This window comes from Pempheris klunzingeri, chromosome 1 (genome assembly GCF_042242105.1).
Source record: "Pempheris klunzingeri isolate RE-2024b chromosome 1, fPemKlu1.hap1, whole genome shotgun sequence".
Classification (NCBI taxonomy): Eukaryota; Metazoa; Chordata; class Actinopteri; order Acropomatiformes; family Pempheridae; genus Pempheris; species Pempheris klunzingeri.
In genome coordinates, this window is record NC_092012.1 from 1,167,240 (window position 1) to 1,193,770 (window position 26,531).

The 26,531-nt window shown below is 44.6% G+C and overlaps 1 protein-coding gene across 2 annotated transcripts; it reads right to left on the reverse strand.

Moving 5' to 3' along the window:
• Positions 1-344: 344 nt before the first annotated feature.
• On the reverse strand, positions 345-25,930 carry large2 (LARGE xylosyl- and glucuronyltransferase 2). 2 transcript variants are annotated; one of them, XM_070855891.1, is made up of 14 exons: positions 25,819-25,930; positions 18,973-19,262; positions 15,442-15,524; positions 12,966-13,089; positions 10,266-10,437; positions 9,104-9,208; positions 7,941-8,053; positions 6,782-6,907; positions 5,606-5,761; positions 4,936-5,093; positions 4,067-4,345; positions 2,919-3,065; positions 2,611-2,806; positions 345-987 (listed from the first exon to the last, which is right to left on the reverse strand). In XM_070855891.1, the coding sequence occupies exons 1-14, from the start codon at positions 25,916-25,918 to the stop codon at positions 790-792; spliced, it is 2,247 nt and encodes a 748-aa protein (XP_070711992.1). In that variant the 5' UTR covers positions 25,919-25,930; the 3' UTR covers positions 345-789. The 2 variants fall into 2 exon arrangements, with proteins under 2 accessions (XP_070711992.1, XP_070711306.1); XM_070855205.1 differs by having other exon boundaries at positions 346-987; positions 4,936-5,099.
• Positions 25,931-26,531: the final 601 nt, after the last annotated feature.

The window sequence follows — 26,531 nt, forward strand, 5'->3', positions numbered from 1 at the left end:
ATATATGATGGAGACGAGAGCGAGAATGACGCTGACAACAATCGGTGAGTGTTAAAGACCGAGAGCGATGCAGCTGGATCTCACACACACACACACACACACACACACACACACACACACACACACGCACACACACACACACACACACACACACACACACACACATGAAGCTCATCCCTGAAGCTCACGGAAAATCTGAAATGAATCGACCGGGACGTGATGGACGTTCTTTGAAAGAGGTCAGAAAATATAGAGAGGAAAAAAAAAACAAGTGGTTCTTATGTGGAGTCGTAATCAAAGCGTCAACGGTTGTTATTCATTGGTTCTGATTTACGCTGGAAAAAAAGAAATGAGAAGATCTTTTAACATCTCAGTAAATACCATGGGAGGTGATAAGGCTTTAATCTTTCTCCAGTTCGACTGGACGCACAGATCGGACTCAGACCCGTCCCGTGGAGTCCAGGTCTGGTTCATCCTGGGAAAATAAAAGCCCTGATTGTCAGAACAGATTGTAAGAATATGGTTGTTACTTCCCGGCCTTAAAGCTAGTCCCATCACATCCAGGCTCGTCGCTCGCCTCCCTCAGTCCTGCCTTCAGGAAGTCTGTTTGTCCGTCTCGTCCTCGGCCTCCTTCGGGTGGAGTCGACTGGAGAATTAATGCACAGGAGCCCGAGAATGTTCCAAAGGGCTGTAAAGCTTTACCGTCACCGCGGCCGGCGGTGCTGCGTCAGTACGTGTCCGAGCTCTCGGAGGCTGACGGACTCGCTGGGGGGGGGGCTCTGGTCGTTTTTAGATGTTCCTCTGGGCGGTGAGGTACTTGAGAGCGGCCGAGCCGTACTTCCTGGACAGGTCCTGGTGGAACTCGTCCTTCAGGGTGTTCAGACAGTTGCGGTAGCTCGAGCTGGAGCGAAACTTGGAGATGTCGAAGCTGGGAGCGTGGGGCATGTGGATCATGAACGCGTTGGGGAGGACCATCAGGTCGTACTCCTGAGAGAGAGAGAGAGAGGAGAGAGAGGAGAGAGAGAGAGACAAACAAACGCTGAGTTAAGAGGTTTTTGTTTGGTTTTTTTTTACGCCCACGCAGCTGAAAGGTTTGTGAAACTGAAGTGTTGCTGTGTGGGAGGAACAACATGTAGATGAGTGAAGCAGCTTCCTCAGGTTCCCTTCTCTGAGGAGATCTGGGGTGTTCTCATCATCACAACTTATTTATTTGTTCTTTATGTTCGCACAGGACTCATCAGCTTTCTCCTGAGCTGGGAGGGAAAGAGGCGTCGTGAAGAGAACAAAGGATAAAGTAGGTGAGTAAGACTTTTATTCTTACTGTTAAATCAGATCATTACAGGAAAACCAAGCTGCTTTGGTGTCTAATGACTGTTAGATTTAAAACAGCCGTCATATCGCTCTCTTCTCAGCCACCAGACTCCACTGCAAAAAACAGTGATTTTACCTCCCAGAACACAGGAGCTGCTCGCCGACCTCTGCCTCGATTGGCTAGTTTGTTCGTGTTATTATGTGACTCTGACGTTGTTAAAGGGTTACGTCTTCCTATTGAGTCACACAATAACACAGACACACTAACTGATGGAGGCAGCAGCAGACCAGCAGCTCCTGTGTCCTGTGAGCTAAAATCCCTGTTTTTGTGAATGGAGTCTGGTGTTTAACAAAAATTAAATGATGGAAATGAAGGTGATGAAAAATGTGAGAGGTGACTCATCAAGTGATTTCATTCATTCAAAGCTGATTTGATTAAAACAGTTGTGAAAACTGTCATTTATCATTCTCAACACAACAACGCCATTTATCATTTGAAGGAGTACTCTGGTACTTTTAGACCTGGGGCCATATTTGTACATGTTTTGGTGTCTAAATGACTGGTTGGTACAAAAGAATGCAGCATATAATGGCCTGAGGGACAGAAGAAGCCGTTATATCCAAGCCACCAGACTCCATTCACAAAAACTGTGATTTTACCTTGCAGGACACAGGAGTTGTTGGTCTACTGCTGCCTTGATTGGTTAGTTTATTTGTGTTATTGTGTGTTACACCAATATTGTGTTGGATCTAAAATCATGCAATACCACAAACAAAGTAACTGATGGAGGCAGCAGTAGACCAGCAACTCTTTTTGTCCTGTTCTCTTAAATCCCTGTTTTAGTGAATGTAGTCTGGTGTGTGTGCTGTTTGTGGTTAAACCAAAAGGATCTTCCAGGTCTCTCTCTGTAGGGATCCTTTCCATGATGCTGTCACACACTTAGAATAACACTCTGAGCCTGTCAGTGGATCAAACAAGCTCTTTTAGTGGACCTACTGTGATCAGGTGCAGTCCCGGTGCTGGCTGAGGTGATCTACTGGACCAGTTCCAACACTTTTACTACCTACCAGTCATTTTCAAACTATGTTTTAAACTAGGGAAGTGAAGCCTCTGGCAAACATAACCAGAGCTTAAAGATCTCCTAAAGGTTTTGTTACGACCGGCTGAGAGGATGATGATTCATCTCTGCACCTCTCTCATTTATATTCAGCACCTTTGCACTTAACACACTGTGCAAACATCACACACCATGTCAGGCTGGTCACCTTATGGCCCCACCCATCACGGTGCAGACGTACCTGCGCGTCCAGCTCGATGATGTGGGACACCTTGTTCCAGCCGAAGCCAACGAAGCGCTGGTCGTACTCTGGACAGTCTCGCCTCACCACAACGTACGGCTCAAAGTCCGGCTCCCACTCCACCTTGTAAGGTGTGGTGGCTGTTCGCCATTTGGCATAGTTGGTAGGAGCGTGACCTTTGGGCCACACATGATACCTGCAGAGGAGAGGAGGAGAAGGGCACGGTGAAAAAGATGAACTGACCGTCATCGGTGAGCACACTGTTCTCATTGTACTTGTTCTGACAGGAAAGGCTGCTGCTCAGGTACCTGAAGGTGTAGAGAGTCCCCATGTCCAGCATGGAGAGCAGCTCGGCTTTGGATTTGGGGAAGGACAGACGGTAACGAAGCGTCTCGAAGGCCGGAACCACCAGAGCCTTCTTAGTGTGAGCCATGTCCAGCTGCACCACGGACTTTCTGCACGGGGGAGAGGGGACAGGTGAGCCTCAGTGTTTATACCAACAGTGTGTTAAATAACGCCGGGCTGCACCTGATCACAGTAGGTCCACTAAAAGAGCTTGCTTGATCCACTGACAGGCTCAGAGTGTTATTCTAAGAGTGTGACAGCATCATGGAAAGGATCCCTACAGAGAGAGACCTGGAAGATCCTTTTGGTTTAACCACAAACAGCACACACACCAGACTACATTCACTAAAACAGGGATTTTAGAGAACAGGACACAGGAGCTGCTGGTCTGCTGCTGCCTCCATCAGTTAGTCTGTCTGTGTTATTGTGTGACTTTAGATCTAACACAATATTGGTGTAACACACACTAACAAACAAACTCACTAATCAAGGCAGCAGTAGACCAACAGCTCCACTGTTCTGGGAGGTAAAATTACTGATTTTGTAAGTGGAGTCTGGTGGCTTTGAAGAGTGTGACACAATGGCTGTTTCTATCCCAAGGGATTACACTACACCTGGAAGATCCTTTCGGTTTAACCACAAAAAGCTGTTATATCGCTCTCTGCACACACACCAGACTACATGCACAAAAACAGGGATTTTACCTACCAGAACATGGGGGTATACCTCTGTCTCACTTGGTTGTATTTTGTGTTATTGTGTGAATTTGGTGTTTGGACCCAACACAATATTTGTGTAACACACAATAACACAGACAGACTGACTGATGGAGGCAGCAGCAGAGCAGCAGCTCCTGTGTCCTGTTCTCTAAAATCCCTGTTTTAGTGAATGTAGTCTGGTATGTGTGCTGTTTGTGGTTAAACCAAAAGGATCTTCCAGGTCTCTCTCTGTAGGGATCCTTTCCATGATGCTGTCACACACTTAGAATAACACTCTGAGCCTGTTAAAGTTACCCTTTAGTATTATTGGTTACTCCTGTGAAAAAGGGCACAAAATCTATTACTGTACTTTCAGCTGGACTAAAAGTGCTCTCTGAGGCGGCCGGTCTTACCTGAGGTAATCGTAGAGACCGTACATCGGCAGGAAGTCCACGTCTGTCAGGAACACGTATGGCGTGTTGGCGTTCTTCAGGGCCACGTTCCTCACCAGGTTGACGGGGTAGAACTGGCCCTCCTTGTAGACGATGTGGTAGCCGACGTTCTTGCGGTTCTTGAGGACCTCGGAGGCCTGAGCGTAGCGCAGGAACTGCTGAGCCTCGGCGTCGGACATGTAGAGCGCCAGGCTGATGGGGCCTTCCCAGTGCTTACAGATGGCCTCCAGCATCTGGAGCCTGCAGGCGGTGAGGATAAAGTCACAGGACGAGTGTTTTTAAATAAAAGCCAGAGCCTAAAACTTCCTTTTTCAAATGTCCTGATAGAAGCTAAGAAAAGCAGAACATGACTGAACACTTTGGCACTGATGAAGTAACGTTAGAGAAATGGCAAAAAGAACAAAAGAGCTACTTGTGTTGAGCAGACTATCTCACTAAAAGGTCCATTTTAGTCACTGTTCTGGACCTTTCAGTCTCATTTTGCATGATCTTCATCAGCAGGTGTGTGTCATCGAACTGTTGGCCATCTTTTTTTTTTTATTCATACTTTTATATATTTATATTTTACTTTGTGTTTGAAGTTTATTCTTATTCTTATTCTTTTGGAGCTGTGTGTAACAAAAAGCAATTTAATTTTTAAAATAATTATTATTTAAATTATTAAACGAGCCTCTGCTGATGAAGATCATGTGTGAAGTGATAGAAAGCTAAAATGAACCATGTGGTGAGATTGTTTGTTGTTCCCAAAGTCAAGACTGATCATCTCCGCTAACACAGTGCCGCGCTAACAGCACAGTAGAACCTGTGTGGCCCAGGTGAGTGCAGGGTACCTGTCCATGGACAGCTGGGCCACCAGGGTGACGTCGGTGTCGTCCTCGGTCGGCGTGTACTCGTACTGCAGGAAGTAGAGGTGCACTCTGTGGACCGTGAGCCGCTCCCGACGGAAGTCGTAACACTGGTCGTCCTCGTCGAGCTCCTCCAGAGCTGCCTGCAGCTGAGGAGACGGACACGGCGACGCTCAGACACAACACACCCAAAGCAACAGAGGATGATCCTTCTGTCGTTTCCCTCCACGTCTGCAGCTCCTACATTTTTATTTGCCATTTAAAGTTTCTCCTCCTCGGTCCAGCTTTGGCCGCTTTTCTTTTGTTTTTGCCAGAAGTCGACCGTAAACAACCAACTAAACCAATTAAGTTTATTTGGATCGTAGTCAAACCTCAAACCTGTGCAGGAGCCACACTCCCAAACTCACTGATCCCCTGCCAAATAATTAGGACTTTTTTTGATTTGGAGTCCTCTCTGAAAGCATCAATGTTATTATGCAAAGAAATTAATATTCTCAAAAATCAATATTGGCCTCAGTGCCAGTCGGCTCCAATTCAAACACCCTTAAGGATCATAATGAGGGAGAGCAAACTCCAGAGAGTGTGTGTGTGTGTGTGTGTGTGTGTGTGTGTGTGTGTGTGTGTGTGTGTGTGTGTGTGTGTGTGTCTCTCTCACCTGGACGCTCTCTGGACTGGCCGGACTCGGACAGCCGAACAGCTCCCGTCTCAGCAGGTTCCCGTCGTACTCCAGGAAGGTCAGGTAGAGGTTCCTGAAGAACTCCACGTGTTTGTTCTTCACACGGAGCTTCTTTGGAGAGTTCCAGTGGATCACCTGAAACCACCGCAGGGAGGTGACTCAGGACACTTACTTCGGTTCAGTGTTTAAGGTTCTGGTGCTCAAATGCTTTGCTGAAGCCAGATTGCATGAGAAATACTGTGCACAGTGTGAAGTCATACTCAGAAGGCATCTAACCCGCTGAAGCCCAAGTCACACGACACCCCTGTTAGAGAGAACTCTGGTATTTGAACCATGGCCCTATGTGTACATATTTTGGTCTCTAAATGACTGGTTGATACAAAAAGTTGCAACGAACAATGGCTGCAGTGTAATCCTTTGGGACAGAAACAGCCATTGTGTCACTCTTCAGAGCCACCAGACTCCACTCACAAAAACAGTGATTTTACCCCCCAGAACAGTGGAGCTGTTGGTCTACTGCTGCCTTGATTAGTGAGTTTGTTTATTAGTGTGCGTTACACCAATATTGTGTTCTAAAGTCTAAAGTCTCACAATAACACAGACAGACTAACTGATGGAGGCAGCAGCAGAGCAGCAGCTCCTGTGTCCTGTTCTCTAAAATCTCTGTTTTAGTGAATGTAGTCTGGTGTGTGTGCTGTTTGTGGTTAAACCAAAAGGATCTTCCAGGTCTCTCTCTGTAGGGATCCTTTCCATGATGCTGTCACACACTTAGAATAACACTCTGAGCCTGTCAGTGGATCAAACAAGCTCTTTTAGTGGACCTACTGTGATCTACTGGACCAGTTCCAACACTTTTACTACCTACCAGTCACTCAGACACCAGGATGTGGACACAGAGGACGCAACAATAAAAATACTACAGTTATTCTCACACCTGAGCGGCCCTGTCCGACGGTGAGGGACAGTCCTGAGATCAGACTGTGGGGGGAACATGAGTACTTTACATTACTTTTGACTTTATTAATAAAGGCAGCATCTTTTCAAGGGTTTCTACTATTTTCTCTGCACTCTTAGTACCATCGTTCTGAACCCAGACACACTCCCTCACTGCTCCGGTGAATAACTGATCGTGTGTGTGTGTGTGTGTGTGTGTACCTTGAGGTCGGACACCTCGGTGTAGCACTGCTCGGAGCGAGTGTGATCGGACAGCTGGACGTTCCAGAAGCAGGGCAGCTGGTGCACCAGGACCGGGTTCTGCTTAATGAAGGCGTTGAAGATGTCCTGCACACACACAGACAGACAGACAGACAGACAGACAGACAGACAGACAGACAGACAGGAAGCAGCGTTAGTACCCCACCACAGCAGACACGGGGGGGGCGGGTCACTGTTGCCTCAGGATGGAGGAAACAGGCCTGCGCCCCTGACAGCGTGACTCATCGTGACATTAAAGTCTCGTCTCGGTTAAAAATACAGCAGCTCGTCTCTTAAAAGGCTCCAGGAAGAAGAGCCACTCTCTCTCTGCCGGTTCCCTGGCAACCTCGGCTTTGATTTTCCAGTCCGGGGGCTCCCTGCGCGCAGGCCGCATTGTGTTTCAGAAAATACAATCAAGGCTGCTGGTCGAAGCTGCTGGATCTACGACTGTAAACGGACTAAAAGCAACGAAGTGGGGCGACGCAGCGCAGATCAAAGAAGAACCACGAGGTGATACTGAGACCAGGACTGGGTATCGAACCCTTTATGCCTTTTGGTGCCAAATGACTTTGCAGAATCTGAAATATTTCTTCTGCAGTTCATGTGTCGTGACGTCCTGCTGTCTTTAAATGTTTCTGAATCCTCAGACTTTGATTATTTTGCAGTTTTCCGTGAAAACATCAGATCTTTTTCTCTTACTGACCTGTTTTATCTTCTGAACTGTTTCCTTTCTTGCTACTCTGATTGTGCAGCACTTTGAGTCGACCGCCGTCACTTTTAAATGAGTTTTACAAATAAAGTTGGACTGGACTTTGGAGCTTTTCACCTTTAATTCTCACAGTTTGAGCCTGGAAGTTAATTCTTCACCTCAGATGTTTAACAAAATAATCTTAGCTGCTGTAAGATGAGGTTGAAAGCTGTGGGAAAAACAGGTTAGTGGACCTTGAGTTAATGTTTTGTCCTTCTTGTGTTCATTGTTTACATTCATCGGTTTGTAAATGTGTGAATGATAAAAGAACCACACACGTTCCTTTTACTGACTCTGGTCTCCAGGCTGCGGGTTAGTTTGAGGATGAACCCGAACACTGACACATACTTTGTGGCCGGGGGTGTCCCTCACCTGATCAGCCAGTGATGTACTGAGCATGCTCATTAGCTCCCTCTCCGCCGTCAGCCGCCACATCTGCTCCCAACCGATCCGCCGCAGTCGCTCCAGGTAGAGAAGAATGACGCCTGCAGGAGGGAACGGAAACATGAGCCCCAGGTCGCCTCAGGTCAGACCGGCTGCAGGTGTGTGTGTGTGTGTGTGTGTGTGTGTGAGGTGGGTGGGGGGGCAACAAAGCTAACCGATAAACATGGAAGTGCTGAAAATGTGAGTGATGGATGGTCGACAGTAGACCGTAACAGCCCAGCTGATTATCAGAGCAACGCTGGTTCAGATAAAATGTCAAATCAATTGGTAATTCATTACTTCCATTATGTACTGGATGTTTAACCCTGATCCCCTCTGAGTCCACATCCTGGTGTGTGAGTGACTGGTAGGTAGTAAAAGTGTTGGAACTGGTCCAGTAGATCACCTCAGCCAGCAGACACCAAACGGGCTGCAATGGCTGCAACGTGATCCTTTGGGACAACTGCACCTGATCACAGTAGGTCCACTAAAAGAGCTTGTTTGATCCACTGACAGGCTCAGAGTGTTATTCTAAGTGTGTGACAGCATCATGGAAAGGATCCCTACAGAGAGAGACCTGGAAGATCCTTTTGGTTTAACCACAAACAGCACACACACCAGACTACATTCACTAAAACAGGGATTTTAGAGAACAGGACACAGGAGCTGCTGCTCTGCTGCTGCCTCAATTGGTTGGTGTGTTTGTGTAACCAAGTGGCATTTGTGTTTTTAAAGGATTAGTTTGGATCCAACACAATATTGGTGTAACACACAATAACGCAAATAAACTAACCAATCAAAGCAGCAGGAGACCAACAACTCCTGTGTCCTGCAAGGTAAAATTACAGTTTTTGTGAATGGAGTCTGGTGGCTTGTGATATAACGGCTTCTTCTGTCCCTCAAACCATTTTATGCTGCATTTTTTTGTACCAACCAGTCATTTAGACACCAAAACATGTACAAATATGGCCCCAGGTCTAAAAGTACCAGAGTTCTCCTTCAAATGATAAATGGCATTGTTGTGTTGAGAATGAATCAAATCACTTGATACGTCACCACTCACATTTTCATCACCTTCATTTCTATCATTTAATTTTTGTTACTGTCGTTACCTGTGTTGAAGCCCCGCCCCAGCGCGGGCCACGGTTTGTGGTTCTTCCACAGGTTCCCCAGGTACCAGTCGCTCTGGTTCTCCACCAGGCCAATCACCTGTTTATCTGCAAACAAAGCAGCCAACAGTGATCAGCATGGATCTCCACAGTTTATTCTGTCATTATTCTTTCCAAACTTTGCCTCCTGAAAATGAAGTTTCAGTTTTTTATGAGTCATAAAAAAAATGACCTTTCAAGAACTCGTTTTTAAAATGAAATAATCTTCTAACAATAATACTGAATTAATAGATCAGATTTTTATTCGTTTCTCCAACTAATTTCATTTTATCTTTATCAGATTTGTTGCATATGTGATGAAGTTATTTATTCATTTGCAAATATGCTGCATCTGTTTCCTGTAATCAGTTTTTCAACATGAACTTCATCAACTGAAAGCACTGAGTTACTGAATGACTGGCAGGTAGTAAAAGTGTTGGAATTGGTCCAGTAGATCATCGATGACAGGCTCAGAGTGTTATTCTAAGTGTGTGACAGCATCATGGAAAGGATCCCTACAGAGAGAGACCTGGAAGATCCTTTTGGTTTAACCACAAACAGCACACACACCAGACTACATTCACTAAAACAGGGGTTTTAGAGAACAGGACACAGGAGCTGTTGGTCTGCTGCTGCCTCCAACAGGTAGTTTGTTTGTGTCATTGAGTGTCACATAAATATTGTGTTGGATCTGAATTAACCCTTTACAAGACCAAAGTCACACAATAACACAAATGATAAACCAGCAGCTCCTGCGTCCTGTTCTCTAAAATCCCTGTTTTAGTGAATGTAGTCTGGTGTGTGTGCTGTTTGTGGTTAAACCAAAAGGATCTTCCAGGTCTCTCTCTGTAGGGATCCTTTCCATGATGCTGTCACACACTTAGAATAACACTCTGAGCCTGTCAGTGGATCAAACAAGCTCTTTTAGTGGACCTACTGTGATCAGGTGCAGTTGTCCCAAAGGATCACGTTGCAGCCATTGCAGCCCGTTTGGTGTCTGCTGGCTGAGGTGATCTACTGGACCAGTTCCAACACTTTTACTACCTACCAGTCACTCACACACCAGGATGTGGACACAGAGGACCAGGGGGTTAAAGTCTCCTTTTATTCAGTATAAAATTCTCACCGGTGAACTTCCTAAAGATGCCCCAGAGCTCAGCGATGTCGGTGGCGAAGGTGATGTCCGTGTCCAGGACGATGACCTTCGACAGGTCTGAGGGCAAAGCTTTGGTTAGCGTCAGCTTCATCAAGCCGTAAATACCTGAGTAATGCTTGTTGGGTATCCACGACACCTCGGACTGAAACGACAGAGAAGACAACACGAGGCGTTTCACTTTCACTGTAAATCTCTGAGGAGCCATCTTGTCTTCACTAACAGGTTCGTCATCGCCGGCTGACTGATGATCGAGCGTTCATCACATACGCTCAGTATTCTGTGCGGGGGCGCGCACAAAGCCACATTCAGCATATTTTGGCAAAGCCTCAATGTGTTTTTCTTTTTTTTTTCTGAATCTGCAAATAGTGTCTTTTAATTAATTCTCTTGATTCAGAGTAATTGGATCTGCATAAGTGCATCATCTGCAAATATAATCGGCTTAGAGTCTCGTCTGTTTTTCCTCCAGTTTAATGTGAGTTAATGAAAACTGAAGAGAGGGGCTGCAGGTCGAAGCATCTGACGGCACAAAGGACTCATTGTTCAGCACAAAGACTGTGAGGGAGGAGAAAATGTGATGATGTGAAGGAGGGGGATGCAGGTTGGACACACTCACACACACACACACACACACACACACACACACTTATTCATGCTCGTTCCTCACATTCCCGTCACTCTGAGAGCACATTCATCAACTTGATGTTAGAATAAATGATTTGGTGTTTTTGTGCTGAAGTGTCACTTGACTTTGGGGGAAAAGTGTTTCAACAGCTCGTCCGGCTCGATTACAGATCGCTGCTGTTGAGCGAAAACCTCGTAACCCGCTGAGGTGACAGTCGTGGTTTAACTTTACGGGGGTGGTGGGGGGGAGCAGAGAATCACCGAGATAAAGCCTTACGTGCCCTGCGGTCCAGATAAAATATACAAGGTTATTAGATGCAAGGTTTCTTTGGAAAACATTAGAAAGTAAAATGTACTGTGGTCGTGTAACAACCTTGTATCTCCAAAATGTGCAGATGAACCTGCGCTTTAATTCCTTCACTCTGTTGAATAAATGAATGGATGTAAAGGGGTCACAGAGTCCTTCAGTGAACATGAACGCATGAAATATGACCACATTTGGGTTTACATTAGCTTGTCAGATGTCAGGCCGGACTGCCATTGTGGATATTTGTCTTCTCCAGAGGATGAATCCCAATAATCGCTCTGTCATCAGGTCTGACTTTCCAAACCAAACATGTTGACTTATCACAAGGCACGTCAAAAACTAATCACGTTTGGCCAGTACCAGACTCCATTGACAAAAACACCGATTCTATCTCAAGAGTTGCTGGTTAACCGCTGCCTCAATCTGTTAGTTTATTTGCTATTTGTGTGTTACACAATATTATGCTGGATTCAAAATAATCCTATAAAACACCAAAGTCACACAATAACACAGGCAGACTGACTGATCGAGGCAGCGGTACACCAGCAGCTCGTGTGTTCTGGGATCAAAAAATGGCTGTTTTTGTGAATGGAGTCTGGTGTGAGTGATATAACGGCAGTTTGTGGTTAAACCAAAAGGATCTTCCAGATCTCTCTCTGTAGGGATCCTTTCCATAATGCTGTCACACACAATCTGAGCTATATCAGTCCACCAGACTCCATTGACAAAAGCAGTAACTTTACCTCGCAGAACACAGGAGTTGCAGGTCAGCTGCTGCCTCAATTGGCTGCTTGTTTATTTGTGTGATTTGGTGTTTTTAATGGTTGGTTCAGATCCAACACAATATTTGTGGAACAAACAATGACATCAATTGACCAATTGAGTCAGTGATAGACCAGCAGCTCCTGTGTCCTGTTCTCTAAAATCCCTGTTTTAGTGAATGTAGTCTGGTGTGTGTGCTGTTTGTGGTTAAACCAAAAGGATCTTCCAGGTCTCTCTCTGTAGGGATCCTTTCCATGATGCTGTCACACACTTAGAATAACACTCTGAGCCTGTCAGTGGATCAAACAAGCTCTTTTAGTGGACCTACTGTGATCAGGTGCAGTTAAAAATTAGGGCCTGGGTTTAGAAATGCCAGAACAACCCTTTAATAAAGTCTGCACTGTCACTCTATGGGTCTTTTAGAGGCTGGGATATTGTCGTGTTACACAAACTAAAAGATGTTTGTGATGTTAAGCACATTACGACAAACAGGGTTGGACACAAAGTTAGCGGTATGGATGCTCCCTTCTTGAACGTGGTTGTCAGTCTGAATGGAAGCTAAGCTGAAGCTCGACCCTCCGTCGCATCCTGAAGTAACATCCCGTTAACACTCGGCCGGCTTAAACAATCCTCTGATCTCCGTTAATGTGACACGCCGCCTGACTGACACATGAAGACGAGCGCTGCGACCTCCTGCTTCAGAATTCGCGGCGCGTCTGAACGCCGCTGATGTGCGTTCTTCTCTTTGATGCTCCTGTTAGAGGAGATTTATAAATACATTTAGCTCGACTCGTCTCCGCGTCCTCACAGCTCGCTGCTGTGCTTTGGAGTCCAGAGATTTGCCTTTGATATGGTAAATGTAGGATTTGACTTTGGCTCACCTTGTCCAACAGGGAGCAGCAGACAGGTGTGTGTGTGTGTGTGTGTGTGTGTGTGTGTGTGTGTGTGTGTGTGTGTGTGTGTGTGTAATGGCCTCTCACCTTGAGTTCATCTGCATCGTAGAAGCTGACTTGCACAGACGGGACCATCCAGGACTGGAACAGAGAACTCAGGATACGATTGGCTACTGTGTCTGTGATGAAATGGAAGTGGAGCGGGTTCCTCCTGGCAAACAGAGACAAAGAGAGACGTCAGAGATCCGAGCTGGAGACGCTCCACCGACGCCGCTGCCTTAAGGGCGGGGCTACCGGCTCACTGACCAATCGGAGGAGGCCTTTGAGCGTCACTTCTGGCTGCAGAAAACCAAGATGGAGACGCCCATGAAGACAAACTCCAGGCTTCAAAACAGTCGTAAACAGACTGACGTCACAGCAGCTACGTCCACTCCTGTTAAACTGACTGTGACGCTGACGGTGCGTTCATGCGCCGTCTGAATAATAGGAAAATTAGATCCCAACCGGTAAAGGTTTACGGGAAAGTTCCCACTCAAGTCGGAACAACTAGAAAAGTGGGTGAAAGTTTTGGTGCCTGATTTGTCAACGACGACGAGAATCTTTTAAAGTTTGTTCATTTGTTTTCTCTTCCTCTGTGACTTCCTGTTTGTGAAGTTACAGTAAAGCAAATTATGATGATATGTAACTGACTTAGTTGTGGACCCGTCCTGCTTCCACCTGTAAATATTGTTAAAAAAAAGTTAATTTAACTTTTTATTAATTCACATATTTTGCTCGTGTTTCATCTGTAATGTGGCGTTTGAGTGAAGAGCTCAGTTAGAAAAGTTATTTATCAGCATTAATCCTGATAACAAGTCTGATAAATCGATATTTTAGTGGTTTTAGGGAATTTAGCTTTGGAATATAAAGCTCCAAACTGTTTCAGAGAACTTCCTTTGCTCTTCGTGGTCACACAAACGCCTGAATCAGCCGTCATCCACACTGTGACTCACCACCGAGGAGCACCTGAACGCATCACTGTCCTCATTTACTGTAACAGCTCTGCTCAGACGGCCAATACCACCTTAACCCCAGCCTCACCTGTACCCCCCCGGGGCCTCACCTGATCCCCACCGGAGCAGCAGCAGCAGCTCACGAACACTTTGAAACATTAAACAGTGAAGCAGGATGAAGCGACTGGACGGGCAGAAGAGTCCACAGAGCATGAAAGACCGTTTAATCCCCCCCCCCCCCTCCCAAAGGCCTCGCCGGCACCTTTTAAATATTTCATGATAAGATTTATTTTTCATCACTGAAGGAGTGATATGATGGTTTTACTTGTGCACCTCCACCCGCTACATCCCAGTGATGTCGTCCAGAGCAGCTCAGACCAGCCTGAACATCACGTCTCCCTCCTCCAGTGGGTTCAAACTAGAAATATGCTCCTAATACTAATATACAGCTTCCTGAGTGCAGCACTGTTCATATTTATCTCCTCCTTCTGTCCATCTTTAGTCTTTAAAAGGCGCTGAGGGAGCGTCTGGTGGTGAAACTTGGTTTTATCTTCGTAAACGACACTAAAATGACTGAGTTGAGCTGTTGGCTGGTAAAACGTTGGGTTTAAAACACAGAACAAAAAGTGTGTTTGTGGCTCATTATTCCCTGATTTCCCCCGAAGAACAAACACTCAACGTTCCTAAAAGAAGCCGAAAGCTTTTCACTCCAACCATGAATGTTATTCTGTCCAAACCAGCGAGGTTGGTTTGCTTCACAAGCTGTTTTTAGTCTTTTCACCGCTGCCGTGTCCTTTCAAATGATCCTCTCTAAATGTTCCTCTAGACCTCTGTAACAGCCGGCGCTGCGTTCACTGACATCAATAATGTGCTCTGTCAAGTCTGAGCAAAGAGATGGAAAGTTTTCTGTGTTAACACCGAGGTCACGGAGGCTCGTCTTCATCGTGACAGCCGCCCCGAGGCTACGACGGCAGACGTCGACACCGACAGACACCAGACAGACGGACGGACTTCAGGTCCCACTGAGCTAAAAGCCCTCACTGTCTCACATGCATTTTAAAGATATTACTAAAACAAACACTCAGTTTGTTCTCAAAGCAGCGTCACAAACAGGAAAACATGAATTAACTCAGATTTAAATCTTTAAAAGCATCTTTGAAAAGCAACAAAACCCTGAAATCTTCTCATGTAACACATGAGTATAAATATGAATAAATATCCACAAACAGGTTCATACTTTTATGCATTAAACGGTTAAAAATCTACAAATAAGAGCCAATAAAATAAAGTGAAATGATCCTAACTTAGAAACTAGACAATAATATTACTCCAGATTAAAAACATGGGGCCTAAATACACTAATAATTAAGTTCCTCTTCAACTCAGGTGTTGCATCAAAATGTTAATTTCATTAAAAGTTCTATCTTGTTTTTCTATCTTGATATTTTGTCCAACTCTTCGAGGGTTTTAAAGGCCTCCGCTGATCCAGTGTGTGGAGGACATAGTGATCCGTGGGGTCAGGAGGAGGTCTGAGGGACACAACAGGTGCTGCCGGGGATGAAGCCACTCACCTGTGAAAGAGGACGGACTTGACCAGCGTGACCACGTCTCTGCTGGCGTTGTGACCGGCACAAACGCACGCTACATGGATCAGCTGCAGGAGAAGAAGAAGAAGAAGGAGGAGGAGTCAGTGTTTACCATGTGGTGTTAGGACTTCCGGTACCTGCGTCCACGGGTGGAAATCCCGGGGGGGGACACAGGGGACGTGACCCCCCCTGCCATAAAGTTGTCCCCCCCAAAAATCATTGGAAACACAAATAAATAATTTCGAATAATATAGTTATGATCAATAAAAGCACAACACACGCGGTGCTAATTAAAAACATAAAACAATGTGTTTGTTAATTGTTGAAAAATGATGCCCCCCCTATTCCTCAAAGTGGTTTGGTCCACATGCTGTTTTCCGATGCGCGGGGCTACCGGCAGCTCTGCTTCAGTGACAGTCACCGATAGTGAGGAAGCTAACGACACCAGTGTATCAAAGACAGTAAGTCATCTATTACGACACTTGTTCAACAAGCACAAGTTTGTAACATGAAAAGTGACATTTCTCCTGTTTTGTCCAAAATCAGCCTCTTTTTTTTTTTTTTTTATCAGCACGCTGATTAAGCTAATAGCTGGTGAAGCTAATAGCTGGTGAAGCTAATAGCTGTTTAAGCTAATAGCTGTTTAAGCTAATAGCTGGTTAAGCTAATAGCCTATAGCTAATGATTGCTAACAAGCTCATTTTACTGACATTTTAGATTTGTTTCTAGAGAGATATCCAGATTTTAAAATGTATGTAAGTATTTATTTAAGCATGAGTTTGATGTCATGCTCCAGATTTGTTATTATTATCTGTAGTTATCATGTATGTTATGTAGTTACATTTGGTTCTTTAGTTTAGAGAAGTGGTGCTTGTCTTCTGTCAGGTGGACATGTTGTAGTGTGGCTGACAGACATTGTATTTTAGTTTTTCACAGATAGATAAGGTAGCATACAGTAGATCCATTGATAAATGGATGGTTAAAACATTTTATTTTATTTATAGGCCTACAGTTACAATGTATAATTTAAATCTATAAGGGCTGTGCATTTTTAAGTTGCCTTATTTTGTGGCATAGTTGTAATATCTTGTTGTATTTTTGTTTGTTGACACTACAATAAATATATATTTTTGAAGAATCGTTTCATGTTGTTGGATTATTCTTGAAGGTATTTCCTCTAGTTTTAGAACTTATTTTGAGCTTAATTTTCTTGTAAAGCTACTTTGATGGGCTGTAGTGGAAATTAGAGCAGGGTGTTCTGTGGTCATATAAAGGTGTATCACTGCCACCTTCCACCTGATACCATTGTTGGTGTATATATGTGTGTGTGTGTGTGTGTGTGTGTGTGTGTGTATATATATATACACACACACATATATACATATAGGTATACATACATATACAGCAGGTGCAGAGTGACAGCTTTCTATCAGAAACAGCTTCAGAGTCTCTGAGGACATTAGTTTGTCTTTGGTTAACGTGAAAACAGAGACGATACAGGAAGGAGACACCGAAGAGTCATTTCCTGTATCTGTGTCAGGTGGGTTTAAAGTCCAGAGCTAGTTAGCATGGAAGCTAACAGGCTAACAGCTGTTTGCAGACTACAACCTGCACTGAGCTCCAGTGGTATTAATTAATAGGCTGGTTGTGATGTTTACTGACTTACATCTGTAGGCACCAGATACTCTATTCACACATGACATCACACATTATGACACTGTGATTGGCTGTAAGTCAGGAAGTGTTGGGACGCCGTGTGTTCACGTCACAGACGTCCATTTAAATGAGCATTTTTCTGTGCTGTCTTTTCATTTCTTGCATTTATGACAACAAATATCGATGTGTCTGTGTTGTCCATCAACATCTCAGTGAAATCTAATAAATGATGATATAATATCACATAAAATCAATGAAAATGTGTTATTATTGGAACAACTAAACCTCACGTGCACCTGCAGTAACTTTTTTTATTCATGTTTTAAAGGGACACAGATCTGAAACCATGACATGTAAACACACACGGCCTCCGTACACTTCCCTGAGAGCAGCCAATCAGAGCGGCATAATGTGTGGTGTCATCTGCAAATACAGATGTGGCAGTCGGAGCACATCTGGTGCCGTCACTGTTATGTGAAATCGACTATTCGTTCATAATGAAGTTTAAGTTTTAAAAGAGTCGTCTACTTCCACTTCAGCAGTTTAAGAGTTTCACCAGGAGGCAGCCGGGAGTCATTTCACTTCACCCGTCGACTCTTTAACACTCTGGGTGCTGATGACTTTCATCACAGCCTCCTCTGCCTCCTTCTAAAAGCAGATTGTAATGACAACACACAACCACAACTGTCAATCTTAACACCTTAGTTGTGATTTTTTTGCTTTGGGGAATCTAAAAAAAAAATGTTTTTAAAAACTGAAGCTCTACTTTTTTAAGTTTGTGAACTGTCATCACGAGCAGTTCACCCCAACAACCTCGCATAATCCAGGACATTCACAGCCCCCCCCCCCTGAAGGGAAATTTCATATTTAGCTCCTCAGATATGTGTGATTTCACGTCACTTGCTTTTCAGCTGCAGACGTCTTTGAAAAAGTTGGAGCTCAAAGGCTGGAAAACCACATCAAAGAGCGAGTGTTCCCTCTGAGCTTTAGTCCCTGTCAGCCTCCTCCTGACTCCTTTCATCGATTAGTTTGTATTAACTGCTGTGATACAGGAAGGTGTGGTGGTCACACACACACACACACACACACACACAGCCTTCCTTTTCATACAACACAATCACTGGCACATTATAACACAGTATATTATAACAGTAACTCCTATGATCTAAAAATAGTGTTTTTGTTAATGGAGTCTGGTGGGTGGGTGCAATTTAAAGTGTTTACCACCAAACCATCATTTACCACCAAACCGTCATTTTACCTCTTAGAATGCAGGACTTTGTTTGACTTTGGTGTTTAATTAGTTGGACAAAACTAACCCTTTAAAACAAAACAAACTACCCAATCAAAGCACTTTACAGGACCAAAGTCACACAATAACACAAATAAACTAGTGGGATAAACCAGCAGCTCCTGTTTCCTGTGAGCTTAAATCCTTGTTTTTGTGAATGTAGTCTGGTGTGTGTGCAGAGAGCGATATAACGGCTGTTTGTGGTTAAACCAGAAGGATCTTCCAGGTCTCTCTCTGTAGGGATCCTTTCCATGATGCTGTCACACACTTAGAATAACACTCTGAGCCTGTCAGTGGATCAAACAAGCTCTTTTAGTGGACCTACTGTGATCAGGTGCAGTTGTCCCAAAGGATCACGTTGCAGCCATTGCAGCCCGTTTGGTGTCTGCTGGCTGAGGTGATCTACTGGACCAGTTCTGGCTGAGGTGATCTACTGGACCAGTTCCAACACTTTTTTTTAACCCAATAGTCAAACTTCTTGTATCGCTCTCTTCACAGCCACCAGACTCCATTGACAAAAACAGTCATTCTATCTTACACGATGTTTGTGTGACGCTTTATTTCCTGACCTCACACTTCTGGACGGTTGGTGACCGGGGACACTCCGTGTGGTTGTTCTTCTCCTCCGCCGTGTTGTCCGTGTCCTCCGGTCCCGTGTCCGCCGAGGCTCCCCACTGCTGGTTGCCATAGTTACCGTCCGGCGGCTGGGCGGCGGTGCCTTGCGATTGGCTGAGCTGCAACCGGATCTGCCGGTTCTCTTCCTCCACCTCTCGAACCCGCGACTCCAGGACGGCTCGCTCTAGGACTCGGGCTGCCGGTGTGTCGGCCAGACAGGGAGCGAGGAGGATGGAGCGACCATCTGGGGAGGGGGGGGGGACAGGCACCAGGGTTTAAAGGTTTGAAAATATTTTAAACAGACAAACATGCTTTTATCATCTTCATCATGAGTCACTGTTTAGGTGAGAAGCACTAAAGTTAAACAACAAAATACAATTAATACTGTTTTCCTGGTCGGTCCATCACACTGGTCCAAACCGAAACATCTCCACAGCTAACAGACGGATCGCCATGGGATCCACTCAATACAATCCCTTAATAATTCATTCAGCGTCGTCATCAGGTCAAACCTTTAGTGTATCCTTCACTTCGTTTTATGACCAGTTACCTGCAGAGCTGCAAACATTCCCATCATGCATCAGCTAAACTTTGCATTTACTGCTAATTAGCACGTTAAACTAACAGAAGGAACAAAGAGCCTGTGAATCTCGTTTCTGAAAACAGGCCAGAGACAGACTGACTGTGTTTAACCGCTTTATAGACTGAAACAATCGAGCATCATGTGAATTATAGTGTGTGATCATGAGCGACGACCTGATCAGCAAAGTAAAGAAAGCTGTCGGCCAAACGTGGAGGAGTAAAAGAACAGTCGTGGACCCAGAGAAACAAACACAGGAGTTATGTTGAGGCTGGCAGCTGCTAACAGGCTCCGTCTTCTGTTACTCAGACGTTTGAAGCCGACAAGCCGACACACCTGAGCTTCAGAATCACGACTTCTCACACCCACAGGTGACTTCACACACACACACACACACACACACACACTTTTCTGCTTCCATAGTACAAACACGCAGAGAGTTTGTGAGCGACATGTTCTCGCGAAAATTGGTTCGTCACACTTCCTCCTCTCCTCTTTCTCCACCTCCCTCCATCCTTCGCTCTTTCCCGACAGACTGGGGGTGTGAACGTTCCCAGAGTGCATTGCGGTGTGGCCGTTTGTTACTTAATAAAAGAAAGAATACGAGCGCTCGCAGAGACGCATTCGCTCGGAATAAATTTGAATAAATAGACGTCTTTCACCGAGTCGTTTCTGAGGCCCTAATTAAGAGAATCATTAAGTGAAGTTGACTCACAGTAAATTATTAAGCAAATTCAAATTTAGATCCACTCAGACTCAGACAGAGCTCTTGGAGTCACAAAACAAACAGTCTCCAAAATAACTCAGCAGCAGCCTGAAACTGCAGCGTGCCTGGTAGCTGCAGCTACTCGACTGGCTGGATCATAATTTTACACATCCTGGTGTCTGAGTGACTGGTAGGTAGTAAAAGTGTTGGAACTGGTCCAGTAGATCACCTCAGCCAGCAGACACCAAACGGGCTGCAATGGCTGCAACGTGATCCTTTGGGACAACTGCACCTGATCACAGTAGGTCCACTAAAAGAGCTTGTTTGATCCACTGACAGGCTCAGAGTGTTATTCTAAGTGTGTGACAGCATCATGAAAAGGATCCCTACAGAGAGAGACCTGGAAGATCCTTTTGGTTTAACCACAAACAGCACACACACCAGACTACATTCATTAAAACAGGGATTTAAGCTCACAGAGCATGAGAGTCATGGCACCATCACTTGTTTGTTTGTGTTATTGTGTGTTACAGAAACATTGTTTTGGATCCAAACTAACCTTTTAAGACACCAAAGTCACACAATAACACAAACAAACTAACAAATCAATGCAGCAGTAGACCAGCAACTGCCATGTAAAATTTGAGTTTTTGTCAATGGAGTCTGGTGGCTTTGAAGAGAGCAATATAATGGTTTTCTCTGGTTAAACAAAAAGTAGGTTACCTCAGACAGCATTATGGAAAGGATCCCTACAGAGAGAGACCTGGAAGATCCTTTTGGTTTAACCACAAACAGCCGTTATATCGCTCTCTGCACACACACCAGACTACATTCATAAAAAAAGGGATTTTAGAGAACAGGACACAGGAGCTGCTGGTCTACTGTTTCCTCGATTCATTAGTTTGTTTGTGTTATTGTGTGTTACACAAATATTATGTTGGATCCAAACTGCCCATTTAAAACAGGCACATCACACAATAACATAAATAAACTAAGGGATCGAGGCAGCAGTAGATCTGCAGCTCCCATATTCTGCGAGGTAAAATTACTGTTTTTGTGAATGGAGTCTGGTGGCTTTGAACAAGATGCAGTCGTCTCTTTTTTTTTTTTTTTTTTTTTTACGTATACATTGCAAAATATCAGCATAAAGGAGACTCATCATTAAGGCAGCTTCGCTTGTTCACACTGAACCAAACACCAGCGGCAAATTGCTGCCCCACAGTGTGAGTTTTGAAAGCACACTGGAATTTAACAAGTGTTGGCGTCCAGTGGGCGTCCCGTCCTGCCAGCTCACTTTTTTTTTACAACCTCCACTGAAAAACATGACCCCTCATTCTGTCTAAGTCACTTTTACACAGACAGCAAGGTGGAAGAACAACACAAAGCATTCCTGCCGTGAAAAGCGAGTCACCTTTACTGAGCTTCATGGTGACTTTCAGCTCATTGTTTAAACACCCGGCCCACAACTTTACTGTCCTGGCTTTCAGAGAAAAGGCTGTAAAGACCACCTGCTCAGCCACAACCTCAGTTAGACACCAGCTGGTGAACACGGTGCATCATTTAAAGAGCGAGGTATCTTCCTCAGGAGGTGGTGGAGACCAAAATCAGAGCCAAGACACTTAAATCCATCAAGTGAAATAACCGGCGCTCCTAATGAAGGACTCTTTAAACAAACAACTGTTTCCTGTTTGCCATAAAGTCTTAAAAGGTAATAATGTGGTCACAAAAAATCAGTGATTTGGCGTTTATGGTCGGCGTCTCGCTTCATTACAAACCCTCAGAGAAAAGTAACCATCAAGACTAAAGAACGCTGAGTTTATTTCCTGCTTTGGTTCTTCTAATAGTCACAGCCGCCGAAAACAGGCCACTTATTTTATCTGATTGTCCTCAAATTAACCACCGACGCTCAGTTCAGGAGCATCAGGACGGGAGGAGGACAGCGAGTCCTCAGATCCACCAGGATCCTGATCCAGCTTCAGTTCCTCTTATGACTGACCGATCCCATTAAAACAGTGAATATTTATCTGAGCCTCAGAGCGTCACTGTGTCTATCACACACACACACACACACACACACACACACACACACACACACACACACACACACACACACACACACACACACACACACACACACACACACACACACACACACACACACACACACGGCAGCAGCAAACATGGATTAATCCGCCGCTGAAAATAGTCCCCACAAATGCACCACTTCCTGTGTTGTTGGTTCGATAAAAGCTCTCTGCTGCACACCTCTTCTTCTCTAATCCCGTCTCCACCTCTCACACATTCCTACCATCCCTCCCCTCTTCCTCTTCCTCCTCCTCTCTTCTTCTTCTCTCTCTAACCCTGTAGGAGCAGCAGCTGGCCCACAGCTGAAGTGAGGCATGCTGGGAATGTGCACACCCTCATCCGAGGGCGAAAGGGAGACGAGTGCGATGGAAGGAAGGAATGAAGGAATGAAGGAATGAAGGAGGGAAAGAAGGGAAGAAGCTCCTCGACTCTTTCTGGTTCCCTATTGACTGGTTTAATGGACGGTTTGTTCTCCGTGCTGCTGTTTACTGTGAGGAACAGGTGTTAATACTCAGTCAGGTGACCTGAGGTCAAAGGTTAAATCCTTCTCTTTCCTAAAGGAGCCGTCACGTCTCCTCAAGTTTCCTTTATTTATTTATGCATGTTCTCATCTAGTTAGTTAGATATTTATTCATTAGTTAGCTGGTTATTCATTTATTCACTTAGTTAGTTACTTAAATATTTAGGTGGTTTTTTAACAAGTTAAAATAAGTTATTTTGTTATTTAGCTGTTTATTAATTATTTAGTTAGTTAGTTAGACATGTAGATGGTTAGATGTAGTTAGTTAGTGTTGTTACTTTTATTTCTTTCCTTTTTCTTTGTTGTATTTCCTGATCCAGTTGGTCTGTTATTACCTTTAATACTCTAATGATGTCACTTATATATGATATATGATATATATATTATACATTAATGGATCCGTCCGTTCTTGAAGACAACAGAACAATGTGGGACAGACTCTGTTATTTATTTACTGGACCTTTTCTCCTCACACTGTTGACTTGCATCCTTCCTTCCATAGAACAAAAGGAAATAAAGGTATCGTTGTGTATTGATGATTGTTACAGATGAGTTTTATTTATTGGCTGAGAAGAAGCTATTTTACCTTCTGTTGAGTGGTTCCATTTATTCTGCACACTTAAGTCATTATTTCAATCTGCAGAGCTGCTGGCACAATATTTCATTATAGAGTGAAGCTCAGAGCTCAGAGCTGCTCTCAGCTACAGCTACAGGTACACAGGTACACAGGTACACAGGTACACAGGTACACAGGTACAGGTACACAGGTACAAGTACACAGGTACAGGTACACAGGTACAGGTACACAGGTACAGGTACACAGGTACACAGGTACACAGGTACAGGTACAGGTGTTTGTGTATATAAAGTACTAACGTGCAGACTGACTTTACTAAGCTGTACTGAAGCTGACTGACTGGGACAGAAAAAGGAAAATGTGAATTTGAGAGGAAGGAGGAGGAAGGTGAAACCTGACGCCAGAGAGAGACACTGAACACCTGATCTACCAGTAAGACACACAGACAGACAGACAGACAGTAAGAGAGACAGGCTGGTTATTTCTGAAGCGACGTCTCTGCAGACGACTCAGCGGTGATGTCAGAGAGAGAGAGACAGAGAGAGAGAGAGAGAGACAGACAGAGAGAGAGAGAGAGACAGAGAGAGAGAGACAGACAGAGAGAGAGAGAGTCCAGCTTCCTGCTCTGGTCTCCTGTTCTGGTTCTGAACCAGGAGAACCAGGACCCTTCAGGACTAAAGTCTAATAAAGTCTAATAGAGAATAAACCAAACTACTGACGTTTCCTCTCTTTCTCTTGTGTCTGGCTCTGACACTCTGCTGTGAAACCATCCTCTGGGGAACATGATCATCTCCCCCTGTGTTTAGTGTGGTGACAGTACTGTATAGTAGGATATAATAGATCTTCTCTCTCTTTATTCACGTCTCTGTCCGACACCTTCAGCTCCGCTCAGTTAATTAAGAAAACAACGGGCAGATTAATGGACGATGAAAACAATCATCAGCTGAGTTAATGAGTTCGATAAGTCTGATGGATTCTGGGTAAATAAGAAGAAATATCTAGAAAATCAACCTGCATCCTGTGAACTGTTTCAAAGGGAAGTAATGCTGCCAATATGGAACCAAAGGTTTAGGATCAGATGAGTTACTAAAGTGTCAAAGCCAAACTCACATCATAAAATAGTCAAATAAATAAATAAATAAGAGCTTAAATAGGAAAAATGCTAAAACAATAAAATGTCAGATATATAAACAATAAAGTAAAACATTTTTCCTGATGACTCCAAAGTGACGTCTGAGGGTTAAGACCTGGTTTAAGGGTTAAGTTTGAGGGTTAAGACCTGGTTTAAGGGTTATGTTTGAGGGTTAAGACCTGGTTTAAAGGTTAAGACCTGGTTTAAAGGTTAAGTTTGAGGGTTAAGACCTGGTTTAAGGGCTAAGACCTGGTTTAAGGGTTAAGTTTGAGGGTTAAGACCTGGTTTAAAGGTTAAGACCTGGTTTAAGGGTTAAGTTTGAGGGTTAAGACCTGGTTTAAGGGCTAAGACCTGGTTTAAGGGTTAAGTTTGAGGGTTAAGACCTGGTTTAAAGGTTAAGACCTGGTTTAAGGGTTAAGTTTGAGGGTTAAGACCTGGTTTAAAGGTTAAGGTTTGGTATTTAGTAGTAGTGGTTAAGGTTAAGGTGAGAACTAGTGAATGCATTACGTGTGTATTATTTATTAGTTATTTCGCTGGTTAGTTAGTGCATTAGTTAGTTAGTTAGTTAGTTAAATTAATTTTTGACATTCTTATTTTTTTCTTTGTAGTATTTTCTGATCCAGTTGTATCACATCTGTCCTGACTTCCTATTGTTATTACCTTTAATACTAATGATAATAATCTAATGATGTCACTTCTATATTATATATTATATATTTATGGACCTGATAACAGAAGAAAGACAGACTCTGTTATTTATTCAGGACCTTTTCTCCTCTTTCTACTCTCAGGGAAAATATTAGTTTGGTGATGGTTAGAGCCAGGCTGTGTGTGTGTGTGTGTGTGTGTGTGTGTGTTCTAAAAGCATTCCTGTGAGCTGAACCCGGCTGCGGCTCGCCTCGCCGCCTCGCCGGCTCACCAGGACGTCAGAGAGAAAAATCAAACCGAAGAGAAAACAGCCTCCACGTGTTTAAAAATTAAACTTAACGGTCGGATCGAAGAGAAATGGAGCTGAGTTGGTAAAAAGGCGCCTGATAATTGATGTTTTCTGTTCCTGCTGGTTGGATTCCTCCGTCTGATCCAAACCACAGCTGCACTCCTCTATTATCTATTAGAAATCAACTTTGGGCTCCTCTAACTCGATCTCCATGAGAATGACACAGCGAGGAGCGAAGGACGGGAAGAGCCGGTCTGACTCACTCTCCAGGTTTCCGGCCAGCAGGTAGAGCCAGGTGAGCAGGACGACGGCCGTGAGAGACGCCACCAGCAGCTTCAGGCGCCCGCGGCACAGCAGGTTCATGGTGGGACGGCGGCGCTGGGGGGGGAGGTGGGGGGTCGGGGGTCAGGGGAGAGGAGAGGAGAGGAGAGGAGAGGGGGAAGGGGGGGTTCAGGTGGGGCTCAGACCCTCGTCGGGCCCCTGCAGCATCCTTTCATCTGAGGAGAGACGAACAGAGAGAAGGACAGAGTGAACTAAACTGAAAAACATCTGGTTCGTCTTTGGGTCGGTGTGGTGAGATCATGTGACATCATGTGAGATCATGTGACATCATGTGACATCATGTGACATCATGTGACATCATGTGACATCATGTGAGATCATGTGAGATCATGTGACCCGTTTCTAAGAACCCTGTTGGTGCAGAACTGGTCTGCAGGTCTGCACTGAGATCGAGCAGGAAGACAGTCGGACCGGATCGATACCGAGACCTGATCTGGATCATGGATTAAAGAGCACCACCCTGGTCCAGCTGGGCTACATCCCCACGCTAAACTGCATCAGCTGCATGTCTCCACCCCCAGGTGGAGAAATCAGCTGATGAGTGCAGCTTTAGTCACCATCAGGGGGGCGATATGACAACACGTCTGCTGTTTCAAATCATGAAACCTGCATGGAGACAACAACGCAGACAAAC

Coding starts and splice junctions, on each gene's coding strand:
- large2 (XM_070855205.1), bottom strand. CDS start 25,918: ATGAACCTGCTGTGCCGCGGGCGCCTGAAGCTGCTGGTGGCGTCTCTC. Junction 19,263..25,818: donor GCTGGCCGGAAACCTGGAGA/GTGAGTCAGACC, acceptor CCCCCTCCCCAG/ATGGTCGCTCCATCCTCCTC. Junction 10,438..12,965: donor ACGATGCAGATGAACTCAAG/GTGAGAGGCCAT, acceptor CTGTCGTTTCAG/TCCGAGGTGTCGTGGATACC.